Source organism: Panthera uncia (assembly GCF_023721935.1).
Source record: "Panthera uncia isolate 11264 chromosome A1 unlocalized genomic scaffold, Puncia_PCG_1.0 HiC_scaffold_17, whole genome shotgun sequence".
NCBI classification, from domain to species: domain Eukaryota; kingdom Metazoa; phylum Chordata; class Mammalia; order Carnivora; family Felidae; genus Panthera; species Panthera uncia.
This window is the reverse complement of record NW_026057577.1, coordinates 92,535,738-92,559,618: the sequence shown is the minus strand read 5'-3', so window position 1 is coordinate 92,559,618 and position 23,881 is coordinate 92,535,738. Positions and strand designations below refer to the sequence as shown.

The window sequence follows — 23,881 nt, the reverse complement described above, 5'->3', positions numbered from 1 at the left end:
ACGTGGCTATAAAGCACTTAAAGGAAGCCGGACATAGGTCAGACACCAAAAGTATAAAACAGGAACTCACATTTCAGGACAGAATTGTTTTTTGCACATGCTGCCACGATCTTGGTCTTCTTCACAGCGTTCTGTGCATGGCCTGTGTATTTATTTTTAGGAAAAAATACTACTGGCAAAATATAAGTGCTTACCGTGTGCAGGAAATAGCTCAAGCTGCTTACATACACACGTAATCTGATTTAATCATCACGTTTCTCTGTGAAGTGCTAGTATTACGATCACCGCTTTGTAAATATAGAAACTGAGGCACAAAAAGATTAGGTACTTTTCCCAAGGTGACACATAGTAAGTGGAAAAGCTAAAACTTGGGGCTATTGAACTCCAGAGTTGACATGCTAAACCGCAAAGCTATAGTTTGTTGGCAGCGACTAATCAGAGGTAGCACATATTTTTTCAGCACTTACACTCCGGCAAGTTGAGCTTCCAGTAAGTCCCACCGGGGCCATCCCTAAGGTAGAGTGATTTAGAGCAGTCATCCTATACCCCAACTTTGTGCTGCAGCCGGGATGAAACAGATGGGCAGTGACCCAAAGAGGCAGTGGGCAAGGGAGAGGGAGGTGGCTTTGCCAGCTGGTACAGAAGAGCCTTGTGCTTCCCAGCATCACGGCAGAGTGAACAGACCTTCCTCTAACTTACTCTATACCTGTACCCTATCGTTAATTCTATAGCCAGATCCCAAGAGTATAAAATGGAGTAGGACAGGTATCCTTGAGAAGGTCAGAGTCTAACAGTACAACTGTCTCATGATGTTCCTCTGTGTCTTTTCTCTAATGTCTTGGAGGTAGCTCTTGAGGTTTATTCTAACCTGATTTTTCTAGGACAGACTCAATATGGCAGCTGTGAAATGAAGGTGGGGAAGCAACAAGGGCTTTATATCCGTCCCCCATACCCGATGCATCTCTAGGCTTCATCCTGACTCTCACTACTGACTCATCAGCATAGAGTGCCAGTTTTCATCCCTTTCTGGTTACAAACAGCTTCTCTTTTCCAAAGGAAGCTTCTACTACTATGACTGGGTACCGTTAGCTCTATTGAAGGCTGTTCTTAAGGGCTGCTTACATTGGTGAGTCTCAAACCAATACCTTTGAGCATCCCTCTCCCTATCGTTTCCATTCTACAGAGTTTCACAAACTAAGGTCCTACAGAGCCACACAGAGAACTTGAATGAGGTAGACAGGAAAGAAACCAAAGTTGTGTACACATCCCTGTCTAACGGGGGCAGCCTCCACATAGTCCCAGCTTATTCTTGCCCTGTAAGAAAGTAGGACCCAGTGTTGCCAGCTATATAGAGATTACCCACCCCCACCCAAAGAGAACCAGAAATCCAGGGTTTTTTTCATGTTGGCCACTGATTGAAAATTTTTAAAAAAACAAGAAAATAAAAACACTCTGCAGGCCAGCAGTGGATGTCTGGTTACCGGTTTTCCACCAATGTATTATGTAATGCTAGAGAATTTCAGAACAGAGATCATGCAAAGCATGATTCCCGGTCTTTCTCATGGTCATCCCATGTGGCACTGCTGATGTTTTGATAATTTTTGGAGCACACTTTTTTGAGTAGTTATTTAAAAAGGATGCTGTTATTTTGCTCATATATTTGATTCTGTACGTAAGTCTCTACTCAGACTTAAAGAGGGCATTTATTTACTTTTAGGTTGTGTCTTTGCATACAGAACGGATGCAATAAACAGCCAATGAAACTCAGTTAACATCTCCCAAACATTTTTTTTATTTTCATAATAACCATATTTGTCTGAGGCAAAAATTAAAGTTCAGTTTGGTCAAGTATATGCGTGTGTGTGTGTGTGTGTGTGTGCACGCGCATGCACGCACGCTTGTGTGTACACACGCAGTCTAATTACTAAGGATCAAATAGAAATATCTGAGAGGACCAGGACTGGACAAAAGTGTCTAGATAACAGCCATATAATAAAAGTCCACAAGGAAAAAAATAAAATAAAATAAAATAAAAGCCCACAAGGGAGTAAAACTCTTAAGAGTGATGAATTTGTGACCACAACTCCTAAAGATCAGTTTAGAAAATTAAAGTACAGGGGTGCCTGGGTGGCTCAGTCGGTTGAGCATCCGACTTCGGCTCAGGTCATGATCTCACAGCTCATGAGTTCGAGCCCCGTGTCGGGCTCTGTGCTGACAGCTCAGAGCCTGGAGCTGGCTTCTCATTCTATGTCTCCCTCTCTCTCTGCCCCTCCCCCATTCATGCTGTGTCTCTCTCTGTCTCAGAAATAAACAAAAAAACATTAAAAAAAAAGAAATTTAAAGTACATAATTTTAAAAATAGAAAAACATTAGTTTTTTTAAATGGCATCTGTGATATAAAATTATGTATCCATCTTTAGAAGGATGATTCTAGTCCACATTTTTTGCCATATACCCTATCTTTGCCATTTTGGTATAATTTTTGTTATGGAAATATTTGTCAAATGACAATTTCAACTATAACCCCGCAAATAGTATTTTAAGACCGAAAAATCAGTTCATATAAAAACCTATTCTTGATTTATGAATCATCAAATTATGTTCAGAACTGTCATACCTGTCTTTAACAGAGTACCTTTTCTTCCCCAGAGATCACATCCAGCTTGATGCATGTCTCAGCATCTAGCAGAGCCTGACCCTTGTGACAGTCAATGAACGTCTGCAAAACCAACCCCCAAAAGTTAATTTTCAGAATTAAAATCTGCAGGCGGTGACTTTATGTTTCAAATCCAGCATAGTCATAGGTCACTACATAATCAAACAAAATGGTAGGGCTGAGATAAGAGTATACCATTATATACTGTATAATAATCCTGCTGGAATGCCACAAGAAAATTTCATTCTACACATGGGTGAAGAAAGGAATAAGCATTTCACATATTGTTCCGAACAGCTAACAGAACAGAGAAGGGTTGGGTTTGCTTTTTTTTTTTCACTAGGACATGTGTTTTTTTTACCTCTAAGCACAGTTTAAAGATGTAATCCATTGATAGCATAACTTGCCTTATTAATTGAAAGGGATGGAATCCACCAGATGTAGCCCAAACCAGCAGAGAGTTGGGTGACTAAGCAACAGCAAAGACACCATATTGAGTGAGCCAGAATTCAGTCTCCAAGTCATTTATTTCAACCAGTGACAATACATTTAAACTCCTGTGCCTCAGCAGTGATTGATGGTTTAATATCATATATAATTTTTTTAATGAAGGAAAAACCATTTAAATATGTTACCATTTGCACTGGTATTCTCCTATGTACATAACTGCATTTAATCATTATGGGGATTGTTTTTATACTTGTGTAATTTGTATCCAAGAAATAACTGTCAAAGCCATCTCACGCTGTTGCTGGAAATGGTACAGTGTGCTTCATACTTGAATAGATTCATTCTTCCCTGCACATAATTAAGAGTGTTGGAGCTTTTTCCCTGCCACCACATAGGAATTCCATGTTTACATTTCTGAGAATGAAAAATTAGCCACAATGTGCTTTTTCAAGTTCCCATTTTCTGGCGCTATGATATTTAAGTACCTTAGTTCTGTACCAGTGTATGATTTGAAGAGTTTGATTTTAAGACTTTTAATATTAAAATACATAATAAAATTTTATTATCTAATTACAAGAGGGTTTAGCCTCTTATTAAAGTTGCTAAATCAGGCCTAGATTAGCATCATAATAACACAGTTTGACATGGAATACTCAAAAGTCAAGTTCGAAGGAAGGGACGGGGGGGTTTTTTTTGTTGTTGTTTTAGGGGGTTTTCTCCTGCACCCATCCCTTGCACAATATAACAAGGATGAAATGCATGTATGGAAACAAACAAGGAGCAATTTGGGATGCTGGAGAAGGAGTGGAGGTGTCAGCCTAGGACTGTACCCTTAGGCAAGGCAGCTGGTATATGTAGCCTTTTGTTTATCTGCTACTGGTTTATGTAGCCTTTAGGCCGGCACCAGAAACAATCACTCCTACAGGGTCAGCTGCTGGTCAGAAGCAAAGTAAGAAAAGATTTTGCGTTCAAACGCGCAGCCATAATTTCTGTACAGCTGGCACCTGCTACTGGTGCACAGCATGAAGGTGAAAGGTCAAAGAGGCAGTTGTTCAAAACTCAAGAATGGCTTAAAGGGACTTGTAGATTAATCTGCTTTATTAACTTCTGTATATTAGATAACTATTGCTGTGAATGACAGTACATCTTTTTTAATAAGTCGCATCTCTTTCTCTTTTAAATTAGCTTTTGAGTAATGAATATTAAATAGAAAGCATTTCAGGGGTAATTAAATGAAAACAGAATGATGTCATTTTACAATTATATTTGTATGTTTATAGAATAGGGAAAGTATAATGTTTTCCAAAGAGCTAAAAAAAAAGAAAAAGAAAAAGAGCCAGCTCTTCATAAAGAAGAACTTGAAATAAATAAGTCACATGCCCATTAGCCTTTGTGTTTAAACTAAAATATATGATGTGGTTTGTGACTTAACATGAAGTCACTGGGTGCTGGTGGCTTGATTTGGCATTCCCAGGGGCTCCAAGTATTTTCTTTATGAATTAAAGTGACTGCAATCTGTCACCGTTCTTTTATCTACAGTTTAGCACAGTCAGTTTTGCTATTAGTCTGCAGCAAACGTTCTCAGAATAGCAAAGGAGTTGTACAGAATGAACAACGGCCATACCTTTTCCTTCACACTCATGTAAAACAGATAGAAAACATTTTATATGGGGAAAAAATGCAGTTTTACACAGATTGAGCCCAATAATAATCAGGCATGCTTTATAACAGTCTCTCACCCAATATGGTAAATGGCAAGCAAGATGGTTTTTAGCCTCTCCGTTAATGATGATCGGCCTAATTGTCTATCGTGGTAAATTAAGAATAAAAGTCCACTAAATGTGTCCTTTTTTAAAGCCTCTGCAAGGAATATTACTAATGTACAGATTAAATACTGACACCACCTCTGGGGAAGTGTCTCACAATGTGTGTTCTAAAGAGATGATTTTGTCTGCTCTCAGAAGTTCTGTAGATGAAACCTCCCTTTTTATGTGAACACAGCCCAAGTAGCAGCATTTACCCATATTTCACACACACGAGTCATTTAGGAATAGCACTCCCAAGTCGTAACACAAGTCAGTCTTTATACACTAAGCCATGTTTCTGTGACATGTGAAATGACACTGAGACAATCTTCCTGTGTCACACCCAAGCCAGCCCGGGGCTCACCAGAAGGATCCTAAACTTGTATGATATCACAAAGAAGCTGATGATCTTGACCAGAAAAGATTTGAGTTGGAAGTGGTTCCTTACCATACCACTCAAAGTGAAAGAATTTCCACACCTCCTTCTTAAAGATCTAGATTTTTTCCCCCATCCTAAAATAGAAGGCTTATTTCCTGCAGAGTCACTAAGACCTAAGAGGTCACTAGGGAAGAGCGACCTCAGACTCAGATGATGATGATGATGAATGACTATGATGAAAAAGAAGTAGAAATAATTATCATATGCTGGGCTCTGTGCTAAGTACTTAAATATATATAAATATACTTATATATTTATATAATTTGTATTTATATTTATAAAGTTTCACTACTTCGTGAGGTAGATACTCTTTTCTACATTTTATAATCAAAGTATTTTAATTGCAGCTTTAAGAAGTCAGGTAGCTTACTTGGTATCATACAGCTAATAAGTAGCAGAACCTTGTGCTCTTAACAACATTACTTTTAAATGACCTAGAGACAGGATTGGTGGAGCTGGAGGGTGCAAAGGCAGGCTGGGGTGGGGTGGGGGGGGGCACAACATTCATTCAGTTATAAATCCCTAAGCAAAGGGCCCTTCCTTTGAAAATTGATGAGATAAGAAGCAAGCACTTGACCCAGGTTGGCTCAGTGAGTCCTCTTCCCCAGACTTAGAAACTCCCGTGGATTTAGAGGATGTTGGTCAGCCTCTGGTCTTCACTTGACGTGAAGACTTGAAAAACCAAGAGCCATTCTCTGCTATGTGCTCAGAGAAGTAGCCAGTTCACAGCAAGAGAAAAAAGCAGCAACATGCTGGGAGGATCTCGAAGGAGATCAGCAGCCCCAGAGAGAGGCTAAGAAAGATCGCACCAGCCTTCCCGGCTGTGGTTCCCAGCTGTTGAGAGGCCTGCCCGCAGTGTCTAGTCTGGGGGTCCTCAGGCCACCCCTTTTAGGTCTGAGTTTTGTCTATAGTAGTTGCTGTCCTCACAGCCAAAAGATTCTTGACTCACGGAAGTGTGAGGACAAAGTGAACCAATGAGTATAGACTCACCTAACAGAGAAGGTATTCAATAAATAGGGAAAATTTGAAAAACAATATACAGGTACCAGTTAACTTTTTTATCTCCCTAAGGAGAACATACACCTGCTGTTCATGTATACAAATGTGAAAAACATCCTTTCCAGGAAATCCCAAGGCCGTGACTTCAGCCAGATTACCTGGGTCTTTCTGGTCCCACACTCGTGTTCTGCCTGTCTTAGAGTTTGTGTGACACACATGCTCAAGATCACAAACCCTCACTGGACTGGGTGGGGGCACGGTGTGAATGTGGATATGATTCTTGGCCCCAAACAGACTTTTCCTCACTTACTCTTCCTGTGTACTCCAGGCATCGTCTTGCAACAGGAGGAATGAAAAGAAACTCCGGGACCCTTTCCATTTATATGTCTTCACACCTAAAGCCTCTTCTGAATCTCACAGCAACTCTAGGGGGAGGGTAGGGTCAATATGGTTTATTTTCTTAACTTGGGAAAATGAGTACATCAACAAGTGAAATCCACAGTGCCCATATGGGACAAGAATGCAGAGGTTCAGAGAGGCGAAATAATTTGCCCAACATCACCCAGCCAGTAAATAGCAATACCTAGAATGTAATAACTAAGGCTTTGTTGTCTCTGGATCTGACAGTTTTTATGTTATCAGGGCCTCCCAGGGCCTTCACCTACTCTTCTTTCCTGGCATTTCTCCCACCTGTATTTCCCCAAGTGGCATTGTGAATGGTATGAGAAGCTCTTTGAGTTTCTTGAAGGAATGGCACTGTATAAAGTGAGGGTCAGCTTGATGATGGTGTGATTTATTCATTTTACAGTTATTACTGGTTTTTCACCTACTTGAACGGTTAATAATGTGTGTGCTAGAGATGTGAACTGAACTTTTGTATTCGTTTTCTGTCTTAACTGTTGGAAAGTTTTTAACTAGCAGCAACCACTTGGTGAGGCTATGAGCTCATGTAGTATGTTAAAGAAAGCTTCTTATTTGATTACGATCTGATTCCTGCTGGCAGAACAAGATAAAAGTTCCCTAATCCTCTGACCTGTCATGAGTTACTGCTACTTTGTCTGCTTTGCAACCAAAAAGAACTTTTGCATGTTAATTCTTTATCCCTTGTCATGCTTAGGAAGATACAGACTGAGTGCTTTCAGACTTGATGAAATTCTGTCCTCCTTCAGAGCTGTCTAATTGCACATTCTGTATTCGTTGAGGATTTTCTGCTTTACGGCAATCAGAGCAGACAGACTGTGCAGTCAGCGTACCTGGCTTTGAATACCAGTGATGCTACTTGGCAAAGTTACCTTACCTCTTCAGAGATACCAGCAACTCAGCCAGGGCAATTCTGCACCTTGCTGGAGCTGGCCCCCAGGATCAGGTAGTTGAACTAGTCCCTCCTGTGGTCTCATGCCCAGACTCCCCAAGACTGTAGCCAAGACTCCTTGCCTCAGCTCTTTCCCGTTCTGTCACTCCTCAGTCTACCCCATAACTTGGAACATCACTACTGTGGAAAAGAGGAACATTCAGTGCATACTTAGTTGAGGTCATGTGAATACGGCATGTAAAGTAAACTGCTAAGAAGGAGTGATGGGAAGTGCAAGGCCTGGAGGGAACTCTCTTAGGCCCCAGAGAGAACCACCAGAAAGAAAATCCTACGCAAGAGCTGTGTTAATGCCCATCCTTAATGTGGCATCTAGTTTTAGATAGGACAAAGAAGTTCCACTCGGGAAACTAAAAGCGTCGATCAGAGTTAAGTGCATGATGACCCTTTCTCAGAGACCCTTGAAGATTGGAAGGAAACAGCTTGATGGGTGGGCAATAAGAGATTGATAAATACTTAGGCTCCATGAGTTTCTTAAGGCCACAAGGACCACATTTCAATTCTGTGCCACCGTGCTGTGCCTGGCACATAGTAGGAGCTCAGTAATTCTTTGAGCATTCATCGAATAAGCATGAGAAATGAAGAGGGAGAGAAGAAGGAAGGAGAAGCCCCTAGCAGGGCACCTGACACATAGTAGGCACTTAACACACGTGTCGCCTGTGTGCGCCCAGCATGTAATAAGAGCTGCTAGTAGAATATTAGTGACTTGAAACGTGTGCAGATGAGAGAAAGCTAGTAGACATCAAGCGGGGCTCATGGCCCTCCAGAGGCCTGGCCTGTTTTGGAGTTTGCCCTTTAAGGAAGAAGTTCTGCCCTCAGCAAACGTTGGGTTCTTATCCCTCAGAAGGAGCAAACCCTCCCTCCCCAACCCCGTCTCTTTCCCGAGCCCCCTGTGTTACAGAAGGGCTGGAAACAAATTGACAGAAACCTGGAGGAAAGAACTCAAGTGATTTAGGAGAATGGAAGGGCTGGCTTATGGGGCCAGATTAAAGAAGCTAAATATGTATAGCCTGCCTAAGTGACAACTAAATGGGGCATTTGATAAGTCTATAAATACTTGGAAGATGTAAATGCCAAGGAGGAAAGGGAATTACTTAGCATGGCACAATGGAGTATTGGCATAATGGGATATTATTAAGAAAGGGAAAATGAAGGTTGAACATCAATAAAAAGCTTCCTGACAAAGAGAACCGTTCCTGACAAGGGACACTATTAAGTTATGTACTGTGGGCCAAGGGAAGTAATGGCAACCCTGCCATTTCTCAGGGTACTGGCAACAGAGCCAGCAAAGAAGGAGCCAGGCTCTGTCCTGACTGAGGTGCAGAACCCAAGCAGGTAACCTTCCGTGTCTGTGCTCTCCCAATCCCAGGACAGGAACAGAGATGCATTTTATTGGGGGAAGTCGGATGGCCCCGGCCTCCTATGGGTTCAGACCGTCTGGAGAACAGCTACACCAGCTTTGCCCTTCTCCTGTGTCACTGCCAGATTCATTCAACTTCAATGGCACCCCATTTCCTGCAAGATAAGACCCATGTGCTCTAGCACACATTACTAGGCCCTTCACAAGATCTGGCCCCGGCTACCTGATCATCCTCCTCTGCCACCACCAGCCCCCTCACACCCTCTCCAGTCCCACAGAACTGCTCGCCATCCCCCCAAATACTTCTCCAGACTTTTGTACCTGCTCGCCCTTCTGCCAACCTGACTGCCTGTCAGACTTTGCTTATTCTCTACGACAGCTCCCTCCGCACGTCACCTGTGCAGCCTTCCTTGCCTGTCCCCCACCCCGAGGCAGAGTAAATCAGCCTCCTCTGGTCTCTTAGAGCCTCCCGTGCAAGCTTCTGTGGCACTTGCTATGCTGTGTTGTCATGCTGTGTGTCTTGTTCCCTACTTGATTGTGAGCTCTTCGAGGGCTGGGACTGTGCCTTGTTCATCTGTATGTCCGCAGGGTGTGACACAGAGCCTGGCACAAAGTAGGTGGTTGGTAAATGTCTGAATAAATTAAGGAACAAGGTGCTATTCCTATCATTCTTTAGGCTTCCTATGTAATTATTAGGACAAAAGAGCTTCCAAATCTCAGTAACATCTTTGAATCATCCCCTTGGCCTCCCGGCCAGCACTCTATGCCATTTAGATGACTATAAATAAAAACCCTCAAATCTGAAAGGCAGCGTGCTGTCCTCTGTGGTTTCAACATAAACTCTAGACTAATCTTTAATGGAAAATGCTTCTGAGGGCCCTGTGAATGTGCCACAAAAATACTTTTTTTTTCTCTCCACACAAAGTCATTTGAACATAATAAGTAAAATAATCCTCCACTGTTGGTTATGAAGATTTTTAGGTCCATCTAACTAAATCCCTTCAGGAAATCAGGGAGAATGTAGTGACAGATGAGAGGCAGTGAAACATGGAAACTCCTACTGTAAGGATAATATATTTATTATGAAATACAATATTCATTGCACTCTGCTTTGATGACTGCATGAGATGCCCTCGTGCCATTAGGCCTTATGTTGCTCTGTTTTGAAATACAAGATTCATTGGGAAATGTTGTGATGACCGTTCATGCTATTTCCCACTCTTCCCTGATTTTGAATGGCCTCAGTTAGAGTTTACTTTATCACCAAATACTTAATATAAACGTGTGTTTGTACTTTTCTCTGTCGTGCGTGTTTATGTACTCTGGTTGGGGTTCATTCCACTGCTCCTTACTTCCCGAGTTCATTGCCGGGCTGTTGGGCTGTGGGACAGCGGCGGCCCCTCCACTGCATTTAGCACTACAGGGACAGTCTAGCCCCCAGGCCCTTTGCATTTGAGGCCACGCTCTTAAAGCTCTCACTTTATCTACAGCTTCAGTGGCAGGTTGTGTTTCTTGGAAAGCTGTCATTGCCTAGGAAGAAAATGGGATATGCAGTCCAGGGTTCTGACCACTTCTGTCTCTCTCTGCTACCAGCCTTGCTGGGGCCCTTACCATTTCTCCTGACCCATCGTTGCCACGCCTCAATCTCCCATTGGTCATTGTTCTAGATCCCAGAGCTCAGCGTTCTTCGGAAATCCTTTGAAGGCTACCCTTTAGGTACTGGCCCAAACTCACTTCTGCATTTAGCGTGACAGCAAAGGCCTTTTAGAGCCTGGATTCGGCCCAGACTTCAGCTCCCTGCCCTTGGCTCTGATCCTTTCCATTCAAAAAAGGTTTCTCAGAAGCTTCCCTTGCAGGGGCTGACTGTCCCCTCAAAACATCCCAAGCCCTGTGTGCTTTGCCTTTTCTCCTTCTATGTCCTCTAATACATTCTTCCTCTCTGGTGATGCTTATATGCATCTTTTTTTTTTTAATGATGTTGGGGGGGGTTAATTTATTTTTTAATGTTTATTCATTTTTGAGAGAGACAGACAGAGAGTGAGCAGGGGAGGGGCAGAGAGAGAGAGGGAGACACAGAATCCGAAGCAGGCTCCAGGCTCTGAGCTGTCAGCACCAAGCCCAACAAGGGGCTCGAACTCACAAATCGTGAGATCGTGACCTGAGCCGAAGTCGGACACTTAACCGACTGAGCCACCCAGGCACCGCATCTTTTAAAAATTCAAAATTCATTTTAAAATACGCATCTTTTAAAATTCAAGTTAAATATCACCCATCCTATGAAGATTGACTGGTCTTTTGGGGCAGAACAGCACGTGTGCCTTTCGGAGTCTCTTTTGAGCTTGTACATGTTTGCTAATTTAGGGGCCACCAGAAGCCAGTATAGGCCATTAGAGGTTCAAGAATCTGGCTGTGTGGCAGTCACTTGGGAATAAAAATAAGAAGAAAATGGCTTCGGAGTTGAAGGCTATTCCTCTATGTACAGATTTTCCCAACATTCCCATCCAGAGAAACACAGATGATGTTTTTGACAAGTGATGCTTAATTTTTACATCAGATGGAGAAGTGTTCTGTCTGATGCTGGCAAGAGAAGAGTGAGAGTTTCCCAAATAATGCTGAGTGGCAAACCCTACAGCCTTCCAGTGCCCCAGGTTTTCTGGTTTTATTTTAATGCAGCAAGCAGCTTTATGAGATCTGCAGCCACTTGAAATATGATTTACTACTCGTAAAAAGTTTCAAATGGATAATGAAGATTCAAGAATGAGACTCACAGTGTAGTGTAGTCAATTTTGTTGCGCTTGCTCTCCAGTACGTCTCTGCCATTGAAATGAATTATTTATTATAATTTATTTCAACCATGGAAAATAAAACTGTTTTCATTGTGATGTGCGCTGTAACGTTCGGAGTAGACACATTACATGCAGTACTCTCAATTAATTAATCCTGAAGTTTCGTTCCAACTTTATCTTCTTTCTTATAAGCCAGGAGACTGGCAGGTAATTCTTTCCCGAATAAACTATGATTAAAATGAATGTTTGGAGAACTAGGGGTAATGTTGGTAATGGAGAAAATTGAAACCACAGCAAAACCAGGTTGTGTATTTCCTTAGATTTTACAATGGATGGAAGAGTTTTTCTAATATTCTAGGCCATTTATCACTTGGAGAAAAAAGCGTCTTGTAACTTTCTGTTAAGGAGGGGGTAGAGGCAGAGAGTGCTGTTAGTTTAGATGTGGAAATATGCGCTGCTAATCTGTGACCAAAACCAGCTGAATTAATCAGTCCTGTGGTTCGTTTATTGGTAAAAAGATTTTTTTGCTTTTTTTTGCTTTTTTTTTTAACTTTGAGCAAAGCTAGCATTGTGAAAAGGCCAAATCGGCAGGACTCCCAAATGAGTTTCCAGAGGAGACTGGGTCACCCATAATTGATTACAATCTTGTTTCTTTAAAAAAGAGGCTCACTGCATCTTGCATTTTGCTTGATTTTTTTTTTTTCATTTAACGTGTTGAATACTTGCTACTATTATGAGGCTGTAAAGACACAATAAGAACTTAGGAAAGTGTTTAATATGTACAGATATTTAACGTAACCTAGATGGTGCAGCGTAGTTAATCCAGGCAGGAGAAGATATACTTATTTGTCCATTGCTTTCATTTTTTATAACATTCCACTGCTATCACATTGGTAGACAGCAGACGGATAGAACAATTGATTCCTTTTCCCTAAAGATGACTAGTATCTAATTTGAGGAGGATCACATTTCAATATCTGCTGTGCACGTGGCCTCAGGAACAGCACTTGGTAATGACAGCAACTCCCTTACTTCCACAAGCACTGAAAACCTGGAAGCTTTTCCTTCTTCAGCAGTGTTCAGATCCTCCCAGACTCTGGCTCTCCATTCTGGGCATGGGACTCCGGAAAAATTGCTGTGGAGATGGGTGGGAGGTTTTTCTGCTCTTTTGGATCCTGTTGCACTATCCAGGCAGTCCTGGTTTTGCTTTGTGTTTTTGTGTCAGTGTTTTTAGCTAGGGCCAACCTTCCCCCTCCTGTCTTACCGGCCTTCTGAAAGGCCAATTTCGTGTACCAAGAGCTTCCTGAGACTCAGAAGCAGCTCTTCGGTTTGTTATTATGGGTTGTTCCTCAGACATCACCAACTCATTGCATCAAAATCAAGAACAATCTAGCTTGGCCAGGGGTACGGGTAATTTTGTATTCTACTCCTCTTCCCATTAAGGCCCCTAACCTAACAGATTAAGTCACCTCTTAGGCACAGCTCTGACCACCCTTGCTTTGTCTTTCTCCCCCGCCCCATTTAGATCAGGGCACAGGGTGGCTTCATCTTTGGCCTCTCACCTGTCCTCTGGCTGTCCTTCCTTTGTCAAACCAAAGCCTCCTTCTCAGGCCCTCTTTGCACCACCTTTCAGACAGGACAGATTACTCTTGTGCCATCCCCATTTTCCATTTCCCTGATCAAGAGGCAGCAAAGTCGCAGTATAACGAAAATGTGTGTGACCCTGAGAAAAGAGGCAGGGATAGAGAGGGAAGAGCTGGACCTCCCTAACTATATTGAGGATTTGATCCCCGCAGTATCAGGGCTCATAGCGTTACTCGGGTTCAGTTTTTGTCTCTCTGATACAGGTGGGGAGCAAGAGGCAGGGTTAGAATGTTTTCATCTATTTCTTAGAACTCTGTGGAATAGTGTTTAGTTGTATTATTCGGTAGGCTCTAAGAACATGAACAGTGAAAAGTGTTCACCTTGTAGGGAACATTGTAACTCAAAAGAAATTAGCTTAATTTACTGTTTTCAATGATGTTAATGTAAATTACCATGTACGTGGTACTTTTGGTGGGAGGGAAATGGTTATTTTTAGAAAAACGTTCAATGGAGCATTTTCCAGAGACAATCTATTAATTATGTCTACTGTTGTTCATCTTGAGAATCTGCAAATAATGTTAACCACATTTATAAAAGCTGTAGGTAGGAGGCAGGAAGATCTACAGACTCTCCAGGAATTGCTGCCCTGGATCCTCATTGTGGGGATTCCAGCAGCTGCCTGACTCTTCAGCAGGTGGCAGCGTGGCTGAACAGAGGAGATGCGTGCGGGCGGCCTGTCCGGGAGGCTCGCTGATGGTGCCAGACTGAGCCATGCCCAGAAGTGAGCCTCTCCTCCCACACCATCCATTCCCTGGCAGTCTGCAGCAGGGGCCAGACACAGTGCCCCCGCCACCACTGCTGGCGGTCTTGATCCTCACACGCAGCCCCAGAGTGGCACGCGACAGGCTGGCATGGTGGTGATGAAGGCACGGCCTCTGGACTTGGGCAGACCTGTGCACGTATCTTGCCTCACTTCCTGATAGCTGGTAGCCTGATGCCTTGAGCAAGTTACTTACTCACTCAGGACCTCAGATCCTTAGTCTATGAAGTGAGGATAATGCCTACTTCAAGGTTACCTGAGGGGTAGAGACAGCGTATACACGTGCTGAACAGAGTGCTGAGCTCTCCGTAAACGGTCACTGTTAGTACCTTTGGGCAGTGAGAAGACTCATCCGGCACAGCTTCTTGGGTGCAAGTGCTTGTTGGTAGAGAAGACGGTGGGTCAGCCTTCGGCCTTTGTAACCCGGAAGCCCCCCCACTGAGGGCTTTCCCTGGGAGCTGCTGGCTGGAGGGACACCAGGGACTTAGAAGAGTTCTCAGGCTCTGAGCACAAAGGCCAGATCCTTGGAAACGAACAGTGTATTGGTTTAGATATTTATCCATTTCAGATTTTAGCCAGAGATTGAGGCCAGAACTCTGTGTTTTATACAATCTTCTTTCGGTTCTTTAGCTCCTTATACGCTCTTGATAGTTGATTTCATCCTTTCTCATTCATTTATTCGCATATCCATTCTTTCATTCAGTAGCTATTTCCTAAGCCTCTGGTGTGTGCTAGATGCCATGCTGGTCACTGGGGACACAGAGAACAGCCCCCGCCACCGCCCCATGGTCCCTGCACCCAGGAGTTTACAGACAAGTCTCACTACCAGTCATAACCCCGCACTCACTCCGGCCATGTGACCCCAGCCATCCCGCTCTACCAGCTTCTAGATCCACTGGGCGTCCAATTTCTTTAGAGTACATACTCACCATCTAGCAGCAAAGCATTCAACACAAACCACATCTTTGCTTATTCTGCATCAGCAGGAGACAGAACAGGAAGCATCTGAAGTGAGAGCATGTAATTACCACCTTGTGGTAGGGAGAGTGCCACCCAGCATTCTCGGGTTGCAAAGTCCACTTGGCTTGGGGCTTGTGCCCAAAGCATCTTAGGGTGGGAACATAGGAGAGTTGCTGAGGAGTGAACAGAGATCCAGATGACACAACATTACTTTGGGTTTTTTCGTTTGTTTTTAATTTGTTTTAATGTTTTGGTTTTTTTGTTTGTTTTTGTTGTTGTTTTATTTTGTTTTTTTGAGACAGAGACAGAGAGCAAGCGGGAGAGGGGCAGAGAGAGAGAGGGAGACAGAATCCAAAGCAGGCTCCAGGCTCTTGAGTTATTAGCACAGAGCCCAACGTGGGGCTCAAACCCACAAACTGTGAGATCATGACCTGAGCTAAAGTCGGACGCTTAACCGACTGAGCCACTCAGGCGCCCCAACATTAGTTTGTTTTTTCTTTCCAGGTCAGATATTTGTAGTAGCTTTGTATTTTTTGGAAGATTACAAGTTTTCAGAACAGCAGAAACACTGTCATTCAAACTCCATGCTAATACGTGTGCCAGACCAAATAGGGCTGCTTTTTGGACTATTTCCTATGGTAGGTTATTTTTTTATTGCAACTCTTATTAAATTTAGATAATTGTGAGGAGACTGTAATCTCATGGATCTGGACATAATCAAGACATGAAATGGGGTTCTTCCTTGAACCATGAAATTCCACTGGATCACACCAAAGAGGGAAACCATAGTTGCAGTAAAGGAATACCGGTAATTATTGAGTGCCTACTATGTGGCAAACACAGAACAAAATGTTTGATATAGACGAAGGAAATCAGTCCTCAAAGCAGCCCTTCAGAGTAGTTGCTGTAATCTCTCATTTTATAGGTAAGGAAATAAAGGCTCAGAGAAGTGAAATGACTTGCCCAGCATCCTAGGTTAGGTAAGCAGGGCCGGATTTGGCCTCATTTCTGACTGGCTCCAAAGCCTGTCCCTACCATACGATGTTGGTTTTGTTTCATTGAGAGAAATTTCCTACAAGCTCACGTCAATGCCTGTGGGAAGACAGAAGGAGAAGGAGTAAGTGCTGAGGCAATGGGGAGCATGGTTTTTCTAAGTGGACCAAGCCACACAGCTCCCCTTCCCAAATGGCTGCTCCCCTGGTTGGGTGTATTAGCTGCTTGAGATAATACAGTGGATAATGTATGTGTTGGACACGGGCCCTGAAAACTGCAGCCTTGGTTGGACATATCTAAAATGGCCATTCCAGCCATCCTGTAACAGTATGGGAAGTGAGCAGAAGTTGGGGGAGTGGAGGCCCCGCTCACAGCACCCCTTGTACTAAATCCTGTGGTGCTTTGTGACTCTGCGCAGGCTGAGGTGGGCTGGGGCAGAGTTGCCAAGGGCTCTCTCCTTACAGTCTTCGTCTGTTCGTGTCATTAACCAGAGAGCCTTCCACGAGAGATTTTGCAGTACCTGGATCAGGATTCTGTACTTACGCATTTTACCCAGTTTTCTTCCATATGGGGAGAGGGAGAGCTTATCCAAAGGAATTTGCCACATTGCTTGAGCTGTGTCCCCTGTACCCTCTAGGATTATTGGAAAGAAGAAAAAAAAAGAATTCTGGAAACGAGCTGCCATGTCAATACCACTTGAGCAGATTTGCTCACTAATTCCCATTTTTCTGGAAGAGTAAAACAATTTTTTCAAAAATCAGACACTTTAGCCAACTTTATTTTTAGAAAAGTATTTTATTCAAACATCTCCTTACTTATTACAGACATAAATACATGCATTCAGACAAATGAATCCACAGGAGAACCGTATAAAGTAATTGGCACATCGCTTCAGGATGCTTTGTCAGTTACTAGAGGAGTTTGGTGCTTCTAACTTTAATCTTTTCCATTAAAATATCCATTCTGCCTTCAGATTCTGAAGCCCATAATATTTTAGACTGTCTCCATAGATCTGTTAGTTTTGCTTGTCAATTTAATTTGTGGCTGTATGACTTTGGGTCGCTTGTTAGATTGTACATGAAAACATGTAATCTGCAAACGATGTTCAGCATGTCGGGCTTTAAGACCTGCCTCTCCCCAGAGAGACTGGACATACAATAAATATGGAATTGGCAGATTTCATTTGCAACCAGCCTAACTGTTAGGATGATGATGATATATGGGGTAGCAAATGTTTAGAGCTACAAAGATGCTCAGTACTGTTGTTATCACATACCTTAAATGTTTATGGCACTTTCTACTCTTTGCAACACTTTCTATTCCTACCATCTCATTTGATTCTCAGAACTTTCTTGTGCTGGATTATTATTTCCCTCTTTATGGCTAATGCAAGTGACACAGAGAGAGGGAGAGGTTCCATAACTGGCCTGAGATCCCAGGGCAAATTGGATTGCAGCAGTGCAGCAACGAAAGCAGACGTCACCGAAGCCCAGCCAAGGGTCACGTGGGTGGTAGCCTTTGCCACGTAACTGCCATTTCCCCCTGTGCTCTTTGCGGGACAGGGGCTCTGAAGCTGCAGAAACAGAAGGACTAGAGGTGGGCGGTAAAGAGTCCAAGGCAAGGAAAGTGTGCCATCAGCTCCACATAGGTGAACGCAGCTTGCTTCACAGCCACTTGCCCAGACTATTGCGGCAGCCCCATCCCCGGGCTTCCTTCTGTCCTGTCACCTGCAAAAGTACACGTTCTGCATGTCCCCAGAGGGATCTTACTTAAGTGCAAATCTGAGCATGTCTCTCCTTTGCCGCAAACCCACCACTGGCTCCCACTTCATCCGGATGAAGTCCAGGCTCCTCAGCATGGTCTGCCAGCCTGACCCTGGGGTCTTGCTTCTGGCCCCCGTCTCTTTTCTCCTGCCACACTCAGTTCACTCCCAGCCTCCTCTTTTGCTGCCCTCTCTGCCTAGAATGCATTTATGATGCGCCCCCTAAACTGTACCTTCTCTGTGGAACCTTCCCTGACTTCTCAGAGACCCAGAAGCATCCTTCCCTCTGCTGGTAGCCCATTGCACTTGGCCAAGCCCGATTTCTGGCTGTCTCTCTGCTCTGTGCTCTGCCCCAGGAAGCTTCTACCTCCTCAAGGCAGAGGTTGCGGTAGATGCCTATTCTCTTTAAGTGTCTTGCAGACTTTGAACTTAAGAGGATGGATGAGTATGTACATGTAAAAGTGAAGGGAGTAAGTGAATTAGTGAAGACCAAATGAGCCTGAGCCAGTAGGAAACGGGACATTCCGAGGTCACATGGAATGTATCCCATTTCTCCCTCCCTCTGAGAGATGTTGCCCCTTCATAACTTGACCTGTGGTGAAATGAGAGGCAGAAAGGAGGGTGAGCTGGGCTTTTACCTGGCGATTTAGCGTGGGGGACAGCATACCAGGGTTGGGAGGCAGAGACTGATCCTCTTAGCCTCGTAACCTCTGACTTCTGCCCACCCAGAAGGTTCTCACCAAAGCTTTTGGTGGTGGGAACTCTTATCAGGGAGCTGGCCAAGAGTTCCTACATGCAGCATTATAGGCTCACAGAGTCAAAGCTCTTGGTCCAGGAAGAGCCCTCATGGCTGTTGGCAAAATGTAGGGGTAGAAGGTAAGCACAAAAAAGACCTGGGACTGGGGGGACCTCTGGGCCAGGGTCTTCATATGACTCTGTCTTCTAGATGATGTCTGTCCTCATGAACACCATTGTCTTTGAAGACTGTCGGAACCAGTGGTCAGTATCCAGGCCTCTCCTGGGGCTCATCCTGCTCAATGAGAAGGTGAGTGTGATCACAGGAAGGTCCATGGGAGGGGGTCACTGCGGGGAGGGAGTAGCTGTGCACCAGGCCAAGCTGTGACAAGAACAGAAGGAACAACGGAGCTTGAGCTGGGACCTCAAGTGCCCCGGGGCAAGGCCATGTTCCCCCAGCAGGCCCTTCCCCAAAGATCTTCTTCAGGTAAGTGGAGGCCTCAAGACCAGCTCTCCTGGAACCCAGCACTCCCCACGCATTGGCAGGTGGTTTGCTCAGTATTCTTCAAGCTCAGCCTCACTCCCCTCTTCTGTTTCCAGGGGAATTCTGAGCTACGACTCTCCTACTTCTTGCTTGGCTCCCTCTTATATTTGGGATCCCCAGTGCCCTGCACTGTAGTGGCCCTCAGGGACTCACCGCAGAGCCAGCACCCTTCACCTGGGAGCACGAGTCCCCAGCTTGTTAAATGCACTCACCACCCTGGGCTGCTTCCCAGGCCCTCCAGCTTCCTCTCGAACCCACCCCTGTCTCCCCAGCAGTCAGTAGGAACAGTACATTACTGCTCAGGAGAATGAATTGTCTATACAATAAGATAGTACTGGGGAGAAAGACAGTGAGATTAGAGGCAGCCGCATACATTAAAATTCAAACTGAAATCCCAGCCTTGGAAGGAAACTAATAGAAGAAGAAAATATATCAAAAAGAGAAGAGCTGTCTCATCATTCACCTGTGCCGAAGTATCCAATTTTAGCCACATTCAATAGCACTGTCATTCATCTTCCCTTGGTGTTATTGTGATTTAAATCCAAGCTCTATAAAAGAGAGCAGTTCTTTTAAAATGATTGAGAGGGAATAAGGGCAAATTCAGTGTTTAGAAAAAGCTTATGACATCACAATATTATACTTTACTGATGGAGGCAATATTTCACGGTTTGGGATGAAAAACTAATAATTTTCTATTTGGTGTGAGTCACTGCATCATTATAAAAGGGAAAAATAAGTAGTTTTGTGCATTCCCAATCTTGTTCAAGAAGACATTGTGGTTTAAGTGTAATGCCTCTGATATATAGTATTTAAGTATTAGTCTGACTACATATTAATTACGTGTGTTTTTGATGTGGGCCGTTTTAATGTATGATGGAAATTAAATATCATGCTGTTTGGGCTTGGAAGGATAAACACATGACTGACAAAATGTTGTCTTTGTGCCGAAATTAAGCTGTTTCCAATGATTAGAATCTGTGTGTAAGCACGAGAGCTTGTGTTTGTGTAAAAGGTAGCGGACCCCAGCAGAGGAGAAGGGGTTGTGTAGTTCTTTGTGACCAGGTATGACAGGTGGATTTCCTAGTTCAGGAACGCTCTCCCAGAGCTACGCAAGCCCCTTAGCTCCCCGCCTCAACAGAGCAGATCCAGCCTAACCCAGGGGACAGGGACTTGGGACAAAGTCTGGGGTTGTTTGAGAAGTGATTCACTAAAGCCCAGATGATGATGCAGCCTGAGGGGGGATACCTGGGCCTTTTCCTCCAGTCACCCCAAGTTCTCCCTGTTAAGTTCTTTGCCTCAGCCTGAAAGGCCCTTCCTCTTTCCTTTCAGCCTTTCTGTGATGAGTGGAGAGGAGAGTCAGGAAGACCTTCACATGCTCGGTCCCCCACAGAGGACCTAAATTGTTCAGTGACCATAGAACAATTATAGCAAGAAATTTTTATGAGAAGGGACAATACAGTTTATACCTAGCAATGTATCTACTGCCTTGGTTTTCTCTGAAGGCTTAAAGTTCAAAGTGGGGCCTGGACCAGAGCTCCCCTGAGAGTCAGGAGCACTAAGCAGATGGAGCAGGTAGAACTCCTCCCCCACAGCTCTCTCGGGGCCCAGGTTTGAAGTCAGGGCCCTGAGGTTGTTCCGTCTCCCCACAGTATTTCAGCGAACTGAGGGCAAGCCTGATCAACAGCCAGCCTCTCCCCAAGCAGGAGGTCCTGGCCCAGTGCTTCAGGAACCTGATGGAAGGCGTGGAACAGAGCCTGTCCACCAAGAACAGAGACAGGTAAGCACTGTGCAGTAAGCCCAACATCTCTGGCTTGTGGAAATGAACTGGGGTTGTTCTTAACACAGCTCACATATAGATGTGACTTTTCTGTTACACCTCGTAACCCTAAACGCGGTTTATTTCCATCCAGTAAATATTACTAGGTATTTGCTTTTTTAAAGCACCATGCTAGGCACTATTTAGGGATGCAGAGATGAACAAAATGCAGCCTGTGCCCTTATGCACTTTATAATCCAGCACGAGGTAGGGAAAATAACTCACTGAGAAGGTCAAAAGAAGGAAAGCTCAGATCTGCCATGAGGGACAAGGAAAGCTCCTGGCATTTGAACAGGCACAAGCTTTGAGGTCAGATAAACTCCAATTTAAATTTTATCCCTGCCCTCTATAGGCTGTGTGGCAGCGAATAAGGCAGTCAACTGCTCTGATCCTCCGTTTTCTCATCCACAAAATTGGTTATGATATTTAAATGACAGAATGTAGTAAAGCATGGTACCTAGGACATAGGAGCCATGGTAAACATTAGTTCCTTCTTCTGCCTGACCTGTAAGAGTGCCTAGTTTTACAGTTGCCAATGAGATCTAAATGAAAGAAACCGAGACTTACCAGGTATGCCTCCATTGTTCATTTTTTTAGAGCACAAAATTTTACTGAATATCTATTATGTGCTAGGCATTGAAGATACCAGTGGTGAACTAACTGTTCAAGGTTTTTGCCTCATAGAGCTTCTAGTGGGGGAAACAGATAATAATGAACGATAGAGAAAGAAAATGGTTTTTGGGGGGGAGTGCTGGGGGGGGCAGAACTGCCTGCACCACCCTTTTATAAAAGTGGCAACATTCAAATGTTTGACCATTTAAAATGCAAATCATCAGTCATTCCAGCAACCACTGCAGCCAGCGTGTGGTGGAGTCCCCAGCCTGGGCTCTGACAATACAAAGCCAAGTGTGACAGACTCTGCAAACACATACCCTTGACTGCTTGTTCCACGCCGCAATCCTCTGTCAGGCAGGAGGGCAACCTCTGAGGCCAGCAGAAGAGACTTAGTGAATGGGGACACCCCAGGTGCCTCAGGTGGGGGAAGATTGCTTGACCTGAGGCTTGGGAATTTGAGTATCAATTGATTGTTGAAAATAATGTCACCTGTTCAAGAGAGCACTAGCCAACAAGGACTAGATGCTTTCCATGTACCGTGCACTGTGTTGAGTGCTTACAGGCATTGTCTCAACTGACTCGGTAAATTCTCACTTCACACAATCCCATGGGGTAGCTACTCAAGTTGAGCACCAAGACAAGAGGTTAAATGTTCATCCAAGATCACCCAGTTAAGAAGTGGTGGAGCCAGGATTTGAACTCAGGTAATCTAGCCCAGTGCCCCCTCTTTTTGAACCACTAAGCCCGGTTTTCTCATCCACAAAATGAGGATACAAATACCTACCTTTGGGAAGACTTGTGATGCTTAAGTGAATCTATACGTAAACTCAACCCAGTGCCTGGCACAAAAGGTTTGATTCTTTCCTTTATATTCCTTACCATCTCTGTGTAATTTGATTTTTTTTTTAATTTTAAATAGTACACCCACAAAATGTACCCCTCAAATGGGTCTGGGTATATATGGTGGTAACCCTTGTTTTCTGGCCGGGGAAGGTGGAGAAGGGGGTGTTGGTGGCCAAAAGTAATGGCTGCAGTGGAGGCGGGAGGCAGGAGCTCAGCCAGGACCTGGGGCTCTCTCCAAGGTTCTGAGCTCCACAGTGGCTTTATCCTCCAGAGGCTCATATAACTTCCGCCTTGCCACTGCCCTTGGCCTTTCTTCCTCTTTCCACAGGTTCACCCAGAACCTATCCGTCTTCAGAAGAGATGTGGCAGAGGCCCTGCGGACTGATGGCAGCACCGAGCCGTGCAGTCTGGATATGATGAGCTGACCGCCTTCCCTGACCATGTGCCGAGCAGCCTTTACCAAGAGACTCTTGTGGGTCCGGGTCCGAGGACAGCTATGTCGGCTAGCCCAGGAGAATCTATTTTTCAAAACAAACAACAACAAAAGCCCTACCTTTTTATAAGTCTGGCCTAATTATAAGAATTTATAACAGTGCACAAACAATGTAAATTCAGTCTTTACATTGAAAAAAAGCAAAAGATGTGTTTTCAGTCTTTCTAAAAAATAGCATTATCTTTGTTCTTATAAATGCTCCGAAAGGGTGTAGAAACAATATTTAACCAAAGAACTTAATAAACCAGGTTTGAACTTAAGTGTGTGCTAGTTAATGGAACTCTGTTGTAATCAAGGTTGTGAATGTGCTGGAGATGCAACCTTCAACATGGATCCTGAGTTGAGACAAATACCATTTGAACCCATTAAGTTAGTCGTTTCTTATGAGTCTGAAAGCAGCAGCGTTGGGGTCTCGGAGCTGTGGGTATTTAGAACGAGCCTGGGAGCGCTCCGAAGCATCCCACAGGACTGCGCGCAGCCCTCTTGGCCTCAGCAGCATCTGATAAAGTTGAGAGACAGTAACACAATTAAATGACTTACAAATAACGTTTGCTTTTCACTGGCATAAATCTGAAGTGGTTCGGTCTAGAAGAATTAAGCTGTGCAATTACTGCCTGCAGAGATATTCCTTCAGGAGTCAGGCAGCCCCTGCAAGAAGTTCTGGGTGGTGCCGACACCCGGTCTTTCTGCCTCCACTTAACTTGTAGGACAAGCTGAAGGTGTCTAATTAAAATATATATTCAAGGGGTGCCTGGGTGGCTCAGTCAGTTAAGCGTCCGACTTCAGCTCAGGTCACGATCTCGCAGTCCATGGGTTTGAGCCCCGCGTCGGGCTCTGGGCTGACGGCTCAGA

At 44.2% G+C, this 23,881-nt stretch overlaps 1 protein-coding gene across 3 annotated transcripts in view; it reads left to right on the top strand.

Annotated features, from left to right (window-relative positions):
- Positions 1 to 23,289, top strand: part of RANBP17 (RAN binding protein 17) — a 330,781-nt gene extending 307,492 nt beyond the window's left edge. For all 3 annotated transcript variants that reach the window (XM_049647789.1, XM_049647786.1, XM_049647787.1), the window contains 3 exons: positions 18,930 to 19,028; positions 20,912 to 21,039; positions 22,865 to 23,289. In XM_049647789.1, coding sequence (XP_049503746.1) covers positions 18,930 to 19,028; positions 20,912 to 21,039; positions 22,865 to 22,961 — 324 coding nt within the window. In that variant the 3' untranslated portion in view covers positions 22,962 to 23,289. The remainder of the gene's footprint in view (positions 1 to 18,929; positions 19,029 to 20,911; positions 21,040 to 22,864) is intronic.
- Positions 23,290 to 23,881: the final 592 nt, after the last annotated feature.